Below are 15,328 nucleotides of genomic sequence, written 5' to 3'. Positions count from 1 at the left end.
TTATAAGTAAACCCGAAATGCAATGATACAAAACGTATAATATAAGTCTAACTCAAACGTTTTGTTTGTTTACGCAATATTCTTAAAAAGCACTGAATGAAAAAATCTAGGCGTTACTGCACAGCACTTTATAATTATGAAAACAGTGAATCCATTCAAGATACTTCGCTTCACAAACACTGCATCAATTCCATCAATAAAAAGGCGAAATTTAGTCTTTAGTTTTTCAGCAAAGCGAAATTATAAAATTAAAAAAACATAAAGAAGGCTCAGGTTGATATATATCAACCGAATCCTCCTTTGGGTCTACCTAGTATTGAACTGGGGACCTCCTTGCCGTCGATCTTCGACGTTTGTACTGGGCCACCGAGGCGGCTTGTCAGTGTAACCTTTTAAATGATGAAGTTAAAATAAAAACTGCGTACCGAAGATTAGCCTATCCTTATGTTCTGTGAGGTTGGGAGTAGTTGATGGTCTAATAATATTGGACATTCGGATCTCTAATAATTTCTAATTTTAGTATTTATCCCACAATCTGATTTGCGTATCACAAATAATACAAATGAAAGAAAAACGTAAACACAAACAACAAAAACACCTGATTAAAAGACTGCCACAGCTGTACACTGTACATACAGAGTACAGTCTACTTTACGGAGTATTTTAAATTTTATGCATCACTGTTTGACCGACTATTCCCTTTTACAATTTAAAACTATCGTGACCAACTCCTCTCCAGACTATTCTTTACCGTAATATAAAATTTGTAATTTGAGAGAAATGAATTAAAATAGCTTTTATAACGTCAGATTCAAATTTATTGAATCACTGAATTTGCTAGTGCAATTTTTTGAATTTTCATTTTACTTTCTTAGTTTCTGATTGCTATAAATTCTTGTGTATTTAATTTTTCTTTAAGCTTATTATTGACGCCGATAAAGTACTCAATACTAAAACATCCCAACTAGCTGGTATTGCCGCAAAGCTAATATTGTATGCTTCACGTAAGAAGAGAAACTGCTCCGAAATAAAAGATTGTCTGGCTGCATACAATGAAATATCGTCAGCAAATTCGAATATATCAAATAGTAAGTAAAGCATGTCTCATACACAGGACTTTTCGTAACTTATTTACGTTTTTAGCGATTCAGCAAGTAACAGCGCTAAGATTACTGCCACTTCTCATGCCACTTGGAAAAAAAAAGTTGAATCGGGTAACAGTGGGCCAACTATTTTGTCCTTTTTTCAAGGTATACACCATCCGCACCACCTTTAACTTTTAGTTACACGCATACAATTTCAGACTGAATCTGCTGCGGATAAATACAACGTCGAGTTTAAGGAGTGCCATAAGGAAAGCACCCTCGTTTTCAAACCTCGATTATATATTTTTGGTGAATTGTCGAGTCCGAGCGCCCATATTTATTTGGCTGAACAAAAATATTACATCAAAGATTGTTTGCTTGGGTTCGACATTCTTTTCAAGTGCTTCCTAGCTTTGAATTGTTCGTATCCAGACGAAACGTTGCACGTTTGGCAATTTATCCACAGTGAAGTTTACGGTATTGAGGCGATAAATAATAAGCAGACGTCAACCGTTCTGACCTTCATACAAGATATAAGAAATATTGTAATCGATGAGCCTAGTTTGTAATTTTTAATTTAATTTTTTCACTACATTCCTATTTTCTATATTTTCCACTTCGCTGGCATCAAAAATAAAAATGTTGTTTTGTAAATCTTGTAAGAAAAAGGTCAGTTCCATAGACTCATTTTTCCTACATTTTCAATATTCACATCCACAAACCGAAAAAATATGGTGTCCATATGAAAAATGCATTTGCGTTCATACTAGCAAATCATCATTGAAGAAGCATTTAAAATCTCATTCTGTCCAAGACTCAGTCGGATCGGTTTGTGCTGACGAATTTGAATTGCCTAAAGGTACCACCAACGTTGTTGCTCAAAATGTTGCACAAAGTCAATGCAACGAAGCAGTCAGTCGTACGATATTAAATTTGAAAAATGACATGCTTAAACAAGCCTTGGAATTGCTATCAGATGAGCAAATTGCGAATAAAAAATGTTTCGAAATATCGCGAAAAAGTTTTGAGTGTTATTCTAAGGCTTTCCTAAGCCTCAAACATTTGGAGACACAATTAGGCGTTGAAGCCACAATATTGAGTGAATTTTATGATTTTTTTTCGAACCCATCGTCTGTGCAATCTGAATTCAAATTAAAAAATGCTTTAATCAACGCTGGCGTATATATTTCCTCGACAGACTATACTGTATCATCAACTAACGTACTAACATTCGTAAACGGTAATCCTAAGCTTCGAGAGGAAAAAAGAATCGTGAAAATTTTTAACATTCCTCGTATTTTGCAAAAATTTTTCAATTTGCCTAATGTTATGTCTGATATTTATAATTTTGTTACTGGCCTGCAATCTTGTACAGATGGATCAATTTCGAACATAGTGCAATCGCCTTTATGGCGAAAACTCTTATCGTTAGAAAAAAATGTCGATCAATCAGTTTTGTATTTACCTATAAATATTTTTTTTGACGATTTTGAACCGTTGAACGTAGTTGGATCCCATTCTGGAGCATACAAAATTGGTGGAACTTACATGGGTCTACCATTTCTACCTGATCATATAGTATCTAAACTAGAATATATATTTCCGGTTGCTCTATTCTTCTCAGAAGACCGAACTCTGTATGGAAATGAAAATATATTTGATCCTATTGTAAACTTGCTAAATGATCTTTATTATAACGGCATAAAGGTTAATTGCGGAAAAATCCAAACTGTTAAATTTATTGTCGCTCTGGTTTTGGGGGACAACTTGGGCCTTAACGGCATTTTATCTTTCTCTGATAGTTTCAACCATAATTATTATTGTAGATTTTGTAAGTTAAGAAAAGACTTGTGTCAACACGCTTTGACTGAAGACACGGCATCACTTCGAAACTATCGTAACTACTGTTCAGATTTACTTAAAGATTTCTCTCTAACCGGTATCAAAACGAATTCTGTGTTTAATAACATTTGCCGTTTCCATGTGACAAGAAATTTTTCTGTCGATGTCCTGCATGATTTTCTAGAAGGTGTTTGCCACTATGACTTATGTAACATAATTATGAATTTTTTGACAAAGAGCTTCTTCACCTTAGATGAGTTAAATGCAAATATTCGATTTCACAACTACGGTCCACTGGTAAAAAATAAAAAAGTCGATCCGATAACCTTCGAAATGTTGAAAAATAAAAAACTAAGAACTACTGGTGAAGAAATGTACGTACTCGTTGTAAATTTCGCGTTTATAATCGGCCATCGCGTTAATAAACACAGTCCCGAGTGGAAGTTATATTTGGTTTTACGACAGATTCTCTCAATTGTAACTGCAAAAACTGTTCACGTACTAACATATCAGTTATTGTCAAGTTTGGTTTCTGAACATCATTCCTTATATCTAAAATGCTTTCCAGAAGATAATTTGAAGCCAAAGCACCACTTCATGGTCCATTATCCTCGAATAATGCAAGCTATAGGTCCTCTTAGCTCCGTTTCATGCATGAGATATGAATCGTTTCACAAAAAATTTAAAAATATTTCAAAAGTTGTGAGCTGTCGAATAAATTTATTGACGACTTTTGCTAAGAAGATTGAATTTCAGTTATCTCACTTCTTCTTGTATTTTACTGGAACTGTTAAAGAAGTCAAACTTGGAAATGTTGGCAATGAGGACAATATATCGCTACGTCATAAATACAGACTTAAAACAGATTCAACAAAAATTGGATTAGCTACATTTATTGATATTGGTGGTATTTTAGTCAAACGTAATTCTGTGATACAGACTGGAATGGAAATTGATGATACACCGATTTTTGGATTAGTTACTGATGTGATTATTGAAAATGAGAATCTTATTTTTTTCGGCTGTCAAAAACTTACTAACTTGGGATTTCATGAACATTTTCATGCTTATGCTGTTCTTATAGAAAACGATTTTTTTGTACATAAGCTTTCAAAAGACTTCATTCGAAAAGTCTCTTACATTTTTGATGCTGGCGAAAATAAATATATTTCATTTTAAGATTTATTTTAAGATCTTGTAAATTAATTGCAACTCAAATGTTATGAATTTCTATGTTGATTGTTCAGTATTATTAAAATTTTGGTTTAAAAAATATAATAAAACAGTGGTTTTTGAATGAGATTACAAAAATTGTGGCAAAGTCTTGGAATATATAGCAGAATCGGATGAATCGAAAGTAGTTCTGCGCAATTTGGTTGTGATTTTCTTGCAATAGAGTAAATCATTCGTTGTGAATGATGTTATGAAATATCTTATTTCCAGCAAATGTTTTACGAAAATGATAACTTGTGGTAATACATTGCAATATTTTTGACGAATGTATATTATATGTAGTATAAAACAGTACCTGTAGCACTATTACTCTTCGTGGTAAATGAAATTATTGTCAATTGATAATCTTATTGTTGACCTTGAGTACTACATGTCTGTATATTAAAGTATAGGCAATAAATGATCTTTTGTATTAAAGGAACAAAGTATAATTATTCATCCCATTATAATTCACTACGGATGATATTATTTTTTCCGTGTACGAATAAATGGTCACAAAAGTTTATACCGCCCCCAGAGTGCGTCGGTTTTGAGTTTCTTGAAACGGTCCTGTCCATACTCATTAAAAGAAATCCTGCTGTTCCAAATGATAAAATGAGGTGGCTTCTTCATTGAAACATCAGAAACAGTTCAATGGGATTGTACGTAATGAGAACTTTCAAGAGGTTTTCAATTAGAGAACTTTTATATTTTCAACGTTTCTTCTTACACTCAAAGAAGATTGCAAGATATTATACAAGACGTTATGCACAACCAAATAAAAATATTTAAAAACTCACCTCGCAGTACATGCACAGTGATGCTCGTTTGACGAGCATTTGACGGAGCGCACGTGTAATTACCAGCATGTTTAAAATGAACTTCCTGGATGGTTAATACACTGGTTGACGGAACTTTAAGAAATGTGGTCTGTGGTATTGACGGTGCTACGCTAGTTGTTGCATTCAATGAGCTTCCATCGTGATTTCCATTACTAATATTACTACTGCTAATTGGACTGCTACTGCTGCTGCTTACACCATTATTATGGTGATTGTGTGGTGTTTGAAAGGAAGACACCGAAAATCCGTCCTGTATGTCGTAATTTACCATTTTATTGTCATGGTACCTGCAATGGGATGGCAAAGAAGAATAGGAAAAATTGAAATTGTTTTATTCTTTTCAACGGAATATGGTGAAAAATAAATAAATAAAAAAAAATGATCGAAAGTTGTATTATGGAAAATATCATTGTATCATTGCGCCTCATACATATTCTCGTTTCGGTATTGTGTGTTTACATACAAATATGGGTGGGTATATCGTGTATTATATATTGAAGTATGCAAATTAAACGTTTGAAATATTTTTCGTAGGAGAGATGCTTGAGTGGAAAAACGGGTTGATATGTAATACGGAAAATATGTCAAAAAAGAAAAGGTATATGTTCATTTTTAAGGAATTTTTCTGTGGTATGCCTAGAAAGAAATGATAAAAATGATTGATGATGAAAATTGCGATTGATATATCATGTTTGGCAGTTTTTTTTTCTTCCCTTTCTCATGTTCCAATTTTAGTAATTTCATTGAAAAGTTATATTTTGTCGGTAAAAATGTGTGTTTTACAATGATCGTAACTTTTATGTTTGCGTTATTTGAAGGAATATCGATAAAAAAAGTCAATAAAAATGAAACGAAAATTGTTATGCAAAACCCAATTTACATTACCCTTTCCCGGTGAAATAATGTTATGTTTGTGGAGATAAACGAATAAAAATGAAGTTGGGGAACGAGAGAGGTTGATTTTTTTTAATTAATGTTCATTTTGTGTAAACATTTTAAAAGCACCTACACCCACAGCAAATATATACCCAATTTTTTTTACGTAATCAGATTGGTATAGCAGAGGTAATTAAACAGAGCCGAGGATTGTGTAAAGTGTTATTTTGGAATTTAATTAGCGTGATGATTCCCTTTTCAATTTCTAACAAAAAGTATCGTCTTTCACAGAACCAAAATATTATTCTCGGTGTATAGTTAACCTATATCTGTGTTACTAACAAATAATCGATGGCATTTACTGAAAGGAAGTTATTTTGATAGCACATTGAATAAGGTCAGATATTAGTTTTAGGCAATGCATGTAAGCTACATTTGTTGTATATGGTTTTTTAGCTCTAAACATATTTGTGATTTTTCAGAGTTTTAAAAGTCATTGACGTTCCCAGCCAATAGTGTTTCCAGATGCAGGTTATGATATTTCGGCAAGCATATTAACAGTTTTACTATTCAAACAATTACTTCATTTGTTCGAAGATTTATAGAGATTGGTTTCAGAAATCTTTTACTTCATTTGTTTTGAACATGATTTTTGCTATATAAGACCTCAGCAGTCAGAGATTAACGTTTATTCTTGCTGTCTTTGTCGATAACAGATGACAGCCGTCTGTAACAGGTTAATGAACTGGAAACATAGACGACTTTTAAAACTCTGATACTGATATCTAAAATTGTGTTTACTAAAGGTCGAACAAACTGTATCAGAGAACTGGAAAATATCTCATAAGAAACGGCCTGTTCAAAACTCTTCAGAAATTGCCAATCATCTGTTATCGACAGCAGCGACAAAAATAAGCGATAGCTGCCGGTCAACACGCTCGTCAGGGCCATTCAAATAGTATGTACCAGGGAGATTGAAAGGTGCTCATGAAAGGAGTACAGAAACGTTCAAGGGCAAGAGAGAGTCAAGGAAATGTTTGTTAAAATGAATCAAGTAGTAGATTTTGTATCAAGGTCTTTACGATACAAATTACAAGATTTAATGATTACTTCGCTAGGTGCTCTTTCTAGAGTGTTAAAGAGAACTATTATGCAGGAAGGAACAATATCTCATGTATGTAAAATCAGATTTCCGATACGTTTACTACTTACTTACTCGAACCCTGGCATGTTTTAGTTCAACTTTACTTGAAACCCGAAACTGATTTAGACTTGAAGCTTATATAGACCTGGTTATACGAGACAATATTTCTTGAAACGAGAAATTCGTTACCCCATAAGGTCGCGGGTAACACTTTCAATGAAAGTCTTTCATGCGTCCAAGAAACTGAGCTGATATCTTCATCAGGCGAGTTCACGTTTGTTAAAAGACACCTGTTCAGGTTTTCAATTTTACGTTGCGATTGCGCTAACTTTATATTGTCAATTCCGAGCTCGAAACAAAAAATTGACCTTGTATACAATTTCTGGTAATTACATGCCCAACCGCTTTTAAAGCACACCCCTTATGACGATACGTTTTCTCCATGTAAAATGTAAAACTAAAATGGAATATCCCTTTTGAGCGGAGATTGTAAAACTCTTGACTGACCCGATCCCGACTGATTTCTCACAATACGCTCAATACTTGCAAAGAAATAAAAAAACTCCTATGTCACTCTGAAGTGACTTCAAGTAACGAGGTCAACAAAAAACGGGATTATTCACTCCACTTTCATCGAAAAATTCGCTATTCAAAACGAAATAAAATCTGATGCATAGAAATTCTTATGAAATATAAACTCTTTCCCATAAATCGGAGAAATTCAATACGAATATCTCTTTCAGAAACCCACAATTTGCAATTTTTTTTTGCTCTCCAGTAAATGGAACCGTAATCCTTACGTTGAAATTTATTTGAAAACATGAACAAAATATAAGTCGGTATTACTGTTGGAACTGCAATAATATTAAATGGATCACCATAAACCAATATGTTGGGAAGAGGGAAAGCCAAACATCGAAATACTTATTCTGCTCATAAGACTTGATTGTTATTGCGGATTAAGTCATTAGGTCCAATAACTTGTAACATTTCTATTCATTTAAAATGTTATAGCGCTCTTCAATTAAGCTCCCATCAAATTGCTATGTTGAGTAGACCCTAGTTGGCATACATACATGTTTAGTGTATGAAAATAATATGTATGTTCTGTTGGGTATTATAAGAAGCTCGTTATTTATGTGCTCCCCGCCACTAATGCAATTTGAACGGAGACCATAAATCACCACTTTCGGTGTGCTCCAACCCATTACAGCAGCCAAGCCAACTAATAATATTGATTCCCTTATAATGGTATAGCTCGAGAGTTGTAATACCATTCGGTAGGTACCGCATATATGGAGGAACTACACAACAAGATTGTATGGTGATGGTAAATAACTTGAATAATAATAATGTTTGTATTGCATTTTCAATATATAATTGCGTGCTGCACAAAAGAGCTTCATAGTTATGAGCTTGTTTATTGTATGGAGCATCAGACGTTGCATCTGAAAAACATCTTGAATCTTGAACTTGCTGACGTGTACTCTTCTTTGTAGTACAGGTGAACAATGCAATGTGGTACACAACATAAAATGGAAGACGAGTAGTTTGAAAATAATGTGAGAGGCTCATCCTGATATTAAGTTACGATACAGTAAAATGGTTGTCGGTCATATATGAGTGTGCAGTGTAAATCGTTGAATTTAAAATCAATTCAAAATCTAAGATGTACAAGCCGACTCGAAAGCAACAGAAAACGTTTGGTGGCACCTGTGCCAATACCAAAAAAAATGTGTTTGACACAGGCTGGATATTTCATTCGACACAAAAGGAGAATTATTCGGGAGTCTCGTGGGAATTTACATAGTCATTCAGATGTGAAATGGAACGGTATATGTAACAGATCGATGGAGGTGTATTTCAGCAAAGAAATTGATTTCATTTCAATTTCTAATTTATTTACTTTTATCGCCAATACGAAACTTACCAGAATACATAAGCCGGATTCTCTGTAGCACGCTTTAATTTACATTCTAATCGTAATGTGGAACCTTCGTCTATGTGAAGATCTGGTGCTCCAACAATGTCTGCTACAGCCTCTGTAAAACGTGAAAAACAAGATTTAAATAAACAAGTCAGTTGAAAATTGAAAAGTATTGATTTTCGAAAGTCTTCATTTGCATTAAGTATGTGGTTGTTGAGGGTGCGGCACATAATCGAAAAACGTTTCACCTCATCCAAAGCAAAAAATAATTAATCATGATAATTAATAATAAAAACATAATTAAATGGCAAGAGTGCCTATTTTCGGGAAATCGATTTTCTTGGTGTCACTCGTTGTTTTAATACTCTGAGCAACTAATTCTTGAGAAATTTAGGAAACCGATTCCTCAAAAGATTTTCTGCAAAGCAACGTAGGCCCTTTCATATTTCGGTTGTGCGACCTTTTTACTAGAACACTAAACTTAAGCTACACGAGAGATATAATTGTCATCATCTGCATACAAAATCAAAAAATCGTGTCACATCCATTTTTAAAGTGATTTACAAATCGATGGAACTCTATTTCAACATTTAACACTAGTGTCTAAAAGTACCTCATTCCGATACGTGATGACACAGGATCTGAGGTCTATTGTTACGTAATTCCATTGACATTATATATTCTTACAATTATCGAGTAGTTTGTGAAAAGGTTATTTAAAAGACATACCCATTCATGCCAAAGAAGAAGTAATATGTACCACCATGAAGTACTAGATTAGGAATTAATTTCTTGCTGAAACTTTGTTTCTTGCTGCAGTTATTTTCACAAAACCTTAAATCCGATTTATTTTGACAAGATTGCATCATACATAGAAGTTATTTTTCAATAACGTTCGTATCGTTGAAGAGAGCAATTTACTATTTTTAATATAAAATTTCATCTTCAATTTTTTTTTTAAAGAAATATCTGAAAACGTCTAGATAGATATACGTAATTCGAACTACCTACACACATCACGTCAAACTAAAGCAGGTTTAAGGATTCCCAAAGAATTGAATTATTTGAGATTTTGCGTTTTAAATGAAATAGAAGCAGATACACGGTACGGGATCAGCAAATCGTCTTTATTTTTCGCTTATTTCTTTTACATAACATTTCATTTTCTTTAAGCGTAAAAAGAAACACGATTTTCGCAAACAAGCGTAGCAAAGTCCTTAAATCCCAAACCCCTTTAACGAAACAACGTCTTGTTTCGGTATATTCCACCTGTGACTTGTATTCAAATAGGAAGAACTGTATATGTTAACAATAACTTGCTTTCTATTTTATCTAAATAAATAAAGGCGCATAAAGTATGACTGAAGATAAAAATTGTTGGAAATACACGTTCGCATTCGGTTAGACAATGTACATCATAATAACCTAGATTCTCTAATCCAGACTTACATTTTGTATACAATCTAGAAATCGCTACTACAGAAACATGTTCTCTCTTGATCATTTTGTGATATGTGTTAACCGAAAATCTTACCCAGCTCTATGATTGCATGTATTACTAGCTACAAGGGAAAATTACGCAGCACCCTTCACGTTGGAACGAAAATAACTTGAAATATTCAGTACATAATAAACGTGTAGTGTAGGTAAACCGTTCGGATGCAAGATATTCAACATTTTACTCATAGAAATGTTGTAATCATACACACAACATGGCTATATGTCACCCATTCACGTAAAACGACATTTTCAGTATTTTATGGAGAAACTTCTCTCTTCAATGTATTTCAATGGGGATAATGTGGTATTTCATGCAAGAGGATGTGATGACTATGAGATTTATAATTTTTCTGTGTCGACACTGTCGGATGTTCTTTTCCCATTTGCACTAAATTTTTTTAGCATTCGGTAGCTGGAGACTTTTTCACTTTATTTCTAAATGTTCAAGCGGCAAGAATAATATTCCCGGAATAGATACCTCATTTACTTAATTGAATCGTCTGAATACCCAGAACGCCATTCGCGGATGCGCGAATATTGCAATATGTTTACATTTTTCTGATTGAATTTTTAAAGAAAAACTTTCGCTAAAACTTAAAGGTATGTCAGTTACATGCTCAGCATATATATATGATTGAAAAACATTGATTTATGAAAATAAATTGCTTTGCCAAACTATTTTCGATGGCATTTGATTTTTGAGAATTAATTTTTTTAAGGTGCAGAAATGAATGGAGCAGAATTGGCTCCAAAGATATTCGCTTTACTTCGTTAGTTTAATAGTTTTACCAAGACTTTATCTAGCAAACTAACTATATTCAATGAGATGATGAAAATGCAACGTAGCTTTTGCTTTTTTCATGTGAAATTAGAAATTAGTCAACAGTGCATGACTAACAAAGAAATAAAGTTGTATTTTGACAGTGTCAAAACGTAATTTGTTTGCTAGAGAGAGTTTTGGTTTTACCTATTTAAACAAAAAGTTAGTAAAACCAATTAAATTCAACTTCTTATTTTGTTATCATTCTTCTACAGTCAAAGGCAGTCAATTTTCAGCATAAATTTGCTTCAGCTGTTTTTCAGCTGATCCGCACATACAATCAAAACTGGTTTTACTTGTTCATACGGTTGAAGCTGCTACACGCACGTGCATGATAGTGGTAAAACCGTATAAAGACGTATAAACGGTTGTGATTGTTTGTATGGATCAGCTGAAAAACAGCTGAAGCTAATTTATGCTGAAAATTGACTGCCTTTGACTGTATGTGTGGAAGAAAATAAAACGAAAAGAAACAAATGAAACCCACGAAAAGTTAAAACTTATGATGAGGGTAGTCAATAAACTTCAGGTACCTGAATCCTTTGTTTCGCGAAATGTGGTAATTATGGGAAATTCCAAACCTTAAAACTCTATTACAAAAAAATTATTTACCTTGCGACTGTTTTATTTCTTCCGGCTTAAATTTACTGCAACTACAAAAACGCAAAACCTTTAGCAATTGGAAATTACGGCGCACTCTGATACACTTTGGCTATAATTTTTACCCAATTAGTGGCAGGCACTCATCCTAATCTCTTTTATCCGTTTTATTGCAGTACACGATAACTACAAACCGAAAAATTGACTATAAAATCAGTTGCTGACACGGACAACGCATCAGTCGTTCTAAAGAGTTTGTCGAGTGCAGTTCTAAATCGAATTTGTCAAATTTGTAAGCAATATTTTGAGAAAAAAAAGTGTGGAATATGGCCGATAACGCCGATAACCAAGTTGTGGAGGTGAAAAGTGATTCATCTGTCGCTGAAGCTGTCTTAACGTTTCCGTTGGACTTCGATTCTTCGTTTGAGTTGTTTGATAAGATTGATACTCTCAAGGATTGTATGAACTTGGTAGATGCCTGTTCGGGACTACAACCAGTTGCCGAAAGGATTTACAAGAGGAAATTCAACAAATTGACATTTGATTTCCAGCAGCCAATAGACCGCACCCTGCGTCATGCTGGAGCAACCGCAAAGTCGCTAACACTATCACTTCACAGCTACAAATACAACTCAGGAGATTTGAGAAAAATTCGTAACACATGCAAACAATTACAGTGCCTTTCAGTCAGGAGATTTCAAAGGAAAAAGTTTCCATTTAATCCATTTGCTTACTTTGAAAATGGAAAGCTGGAAGAGCTCACATTGAGTAACTGTTCGCTTGGCAGTGATATTCACTTTTTTGATAATTACAGTAGCTTAAAATGTTTAAATATGTTCGGATGCTATAACACTAGTTCCATTGCTATTGAACGTTGCTTCAAAAATAATCAAGGAATTACAAGTTTTACTTGTAATGACGACCTTTTTAAAGAACCAGAAATGCTGCTTTTCTTGCCAAATTTAGAGAGACTAAGTCTTGTTTATGAAAGCGGACACGAGAGATTTTATATGTTGTCGCAATTGCCGTCACTGCGTTGTTTGACACTGAGTTGTGCAGAAGATAATATAAACGATTTGTTGGTCGACGTTGGCAAGAGTAATCGATTGGAAGAACTGGAACTGCACGATATTGGCATAGATGAAGAAACGTTCCCACTAATCAAGTCACTTCAGAATTTAAAACTATTGTCGGTAATCTCGGCAAGTTTAGACATTTCAATTCCAGAGGCTGAGGATTTGCCGTCCAATCTGAAGACACTTATATTGAATGGCTTTCAGATCGCTAACGGTGACATCGCGTCACTAGTGAAAAATCTTCGGCATCTTGAAAATTTGTTTCTAAGAGGTTGCGAGCAGCTGCATCACGATTTGTGGGTTTGCGATTTTGATTTGATGGCTGATTTAATAATTGAGGATCTAACTGAAGGCAACCTTACATATCGAGGTTTAAATGTGACGATAGGTGCTGAATGTGAAGATGTACCAAACGTAAGCAATTTTAAATAAAGATGAAAAAATAAAAGTTTTCTAAATCATTTATCTTATTTACAGACAACTAAATCAATCGGACGTCTACGGATCACCAACGAAGTGCAAGATACAAGTCTGTTCGACATATCATATCCTGGAATGTACCGCGGGATACCGGAATGTGAGGGACGCTGTGGATCATATAGTGATTAAAGTGTATTACTAACAACACCCCACGGAAATGATTCGTTGCCTGATGACATGGGCGATAATTTTTTGTTTCCGCTGGGAATCGCGAGTGAATAGCTCACGTGATTGTTTGGACACTATTGTTTTTACTGGTGGGACACATGCTCGTCAAACAAAAATGTCCAAGCAAGAACCTCATCTACAGTTCTTTATCGAATATTATTTGTAATTTGTAATTTACAGTGAACGACATCTCAAATGTCTCACTGTCATTTTTTTCAGAGAATGTCATTGTGAATTTGCAATGACACAATAAAATTTTCAGAAAAATTTGACAGTGAGACATTTGAGATATCGTTCACTGTAACGAAAAAAATAAAAAAAATCTTTAGTTGAACAATTGAACAGTGTTTCTTTATTGTGTTGAAAGGAGAAAGGCCATGCGCCTCAATGAAAGTAAATATATAGGTATGGCCAAACGTTCAAATTTGTTCTAGCCGGAGCACATACGGATTTGCATGGCGCCACTTCAAACGAACTCATTTCTAGTGCAAATTTCCACTAGAAATGAGTTCGTTTGAGGTGGCGCCATGCAAATTCGTATGTGCTCCGACTTGTATGGACTGGCCATACCTACTTATCTACTTTCATTGATGCGCCTCAATTGTATAAGCATAAGTCTTCAACAATTTGTCATGCTGAAAAAGAGGATTTTGATGTCTTAACAATTTGGATATTTTCCAACACATTTTAAAGAGGACGTTGACGTTGAAATTACATAAGGTTACTGTAGGGAGAAGTCTGGCCACTGACCTTTTTAATATCCGTACTTTCAATCGATATTTGAAAGGAATTGAATTTGTGAAGAAATGAGTCGATTCTCTGAACTAAACCCAACAATTGATGGAACAACCTGTCGTTTAGTTTGCATACATTTCATTTGACTTTTTTTACATTATTTTTTTTAACAGTTAAATCATCGACAGTTCTATAGAGAGCTAATGTTGGCTTCATTCATAAAAGACGTCCGATTTTTTAAATGGTGCCAGCAGTTTCAAATCTTTAATAATTCGAGAACATTTATCACAGTCTCAGAATTTGACAGTTGCATCTGGGTGTTGTTGGAAAGGTTGACTAAAATATGTATAAAAACAATTTGATAAACTTTGTTTCCTACAGAAAAAAAGTAGACAACGTAATTAATCAAAAATAGTTACGCTGTGCAGCGCAGCAAGTCAAAAGTTTCTTTTCGCAGTGAATTGAAATCTTTAAACGAAACAAACGTAGATGCAGTAATGCCTTTCTGTGTTGCTAATTAAATTTCAAATAGAACGAAAGTTTTGAAAGTGTGTATAAGTGAAAATATTCTAAATTGCTTAACTTGCAGAACAATCTCTTTTATTTGAGAGAGAGAGTAAAATAAGTCGCTCTGTATAGTGAAACGATTTTAAACTTTTCAGAGTTAAGTTTTCAGCAATTTTTATTAACACTTCATAATTTAGCCAACATACTATGAAATCTACAACAAGGATCTTACACGCCCCAATTCCCTTAATTTTCGTTCGTTTTCTGCATCATTTTCCTGATTTTATCCTTATTGTAACTATGTCCTAATTTTGACTTTCTTTTTATTCAAAAATCAAAAAATAAATGCGAAATACTTAAGTATGGTTTCCACTCAACAAAAAGTACTCAAAGCAAAAATTTAAAAAAAATGTTGTCTCTCACACGGAATACTGTTTTGGTAAGTGGAAAAACAAGCATTAAAATATTTTGAAGGATGGTGGTTATGCGATCCAAACGCGGAATTAACATTAAT

The 15,328-nt window shown here is 33.9% G+C and overlaps 1 protein-coding gene across 1 annotated transcript in view; it reads right to left on the bottom strand.

The window, feature by feature from the left end:
- Window positions 1-15,328, bottom strand: part of LOC119066962 — a 135,419-nt gene that overhangs the window by 14,900 nt on the left and 105,191 nt on the right. Inside the window, exons 5-6 of the mRNA XM_037169694.1 lie at window positions 8,932-9,043; window positions 4,940-5,268 (exon numbers count right to left, since the gene is read on the bottom strand). Coding sequence (XP_037025589.1) covers window positions 4,940-5,268; window positions 8,932-9,043 — 441 coding nt within the window. The remainder of the gene's footprint in view (window positions 1-4,939; window positions 5,269-8,931; window positions 9,044-15,328) is intronic.

Source organism: Bradysia coprophila, chromosome IV, assembly GCF_014529535.1.
Source record: "Bradysia coprophila strain Holo2 chromosome IV, BU_Bcop_v1, whole genome shotgun sequence".
In the NCBI taxonomy this organism is placed as follows: domain Eukaryota; kingdom Metazoa; phylum Arthropoda; class Insecta; order Diptera; family Sciaridae; genus Bradysia; species Bradysia coprophila.
Note: the sequence above shows the minus strand (reverse complement) of the source record. Positions and strands in the feature narration are given on the sequence as shown.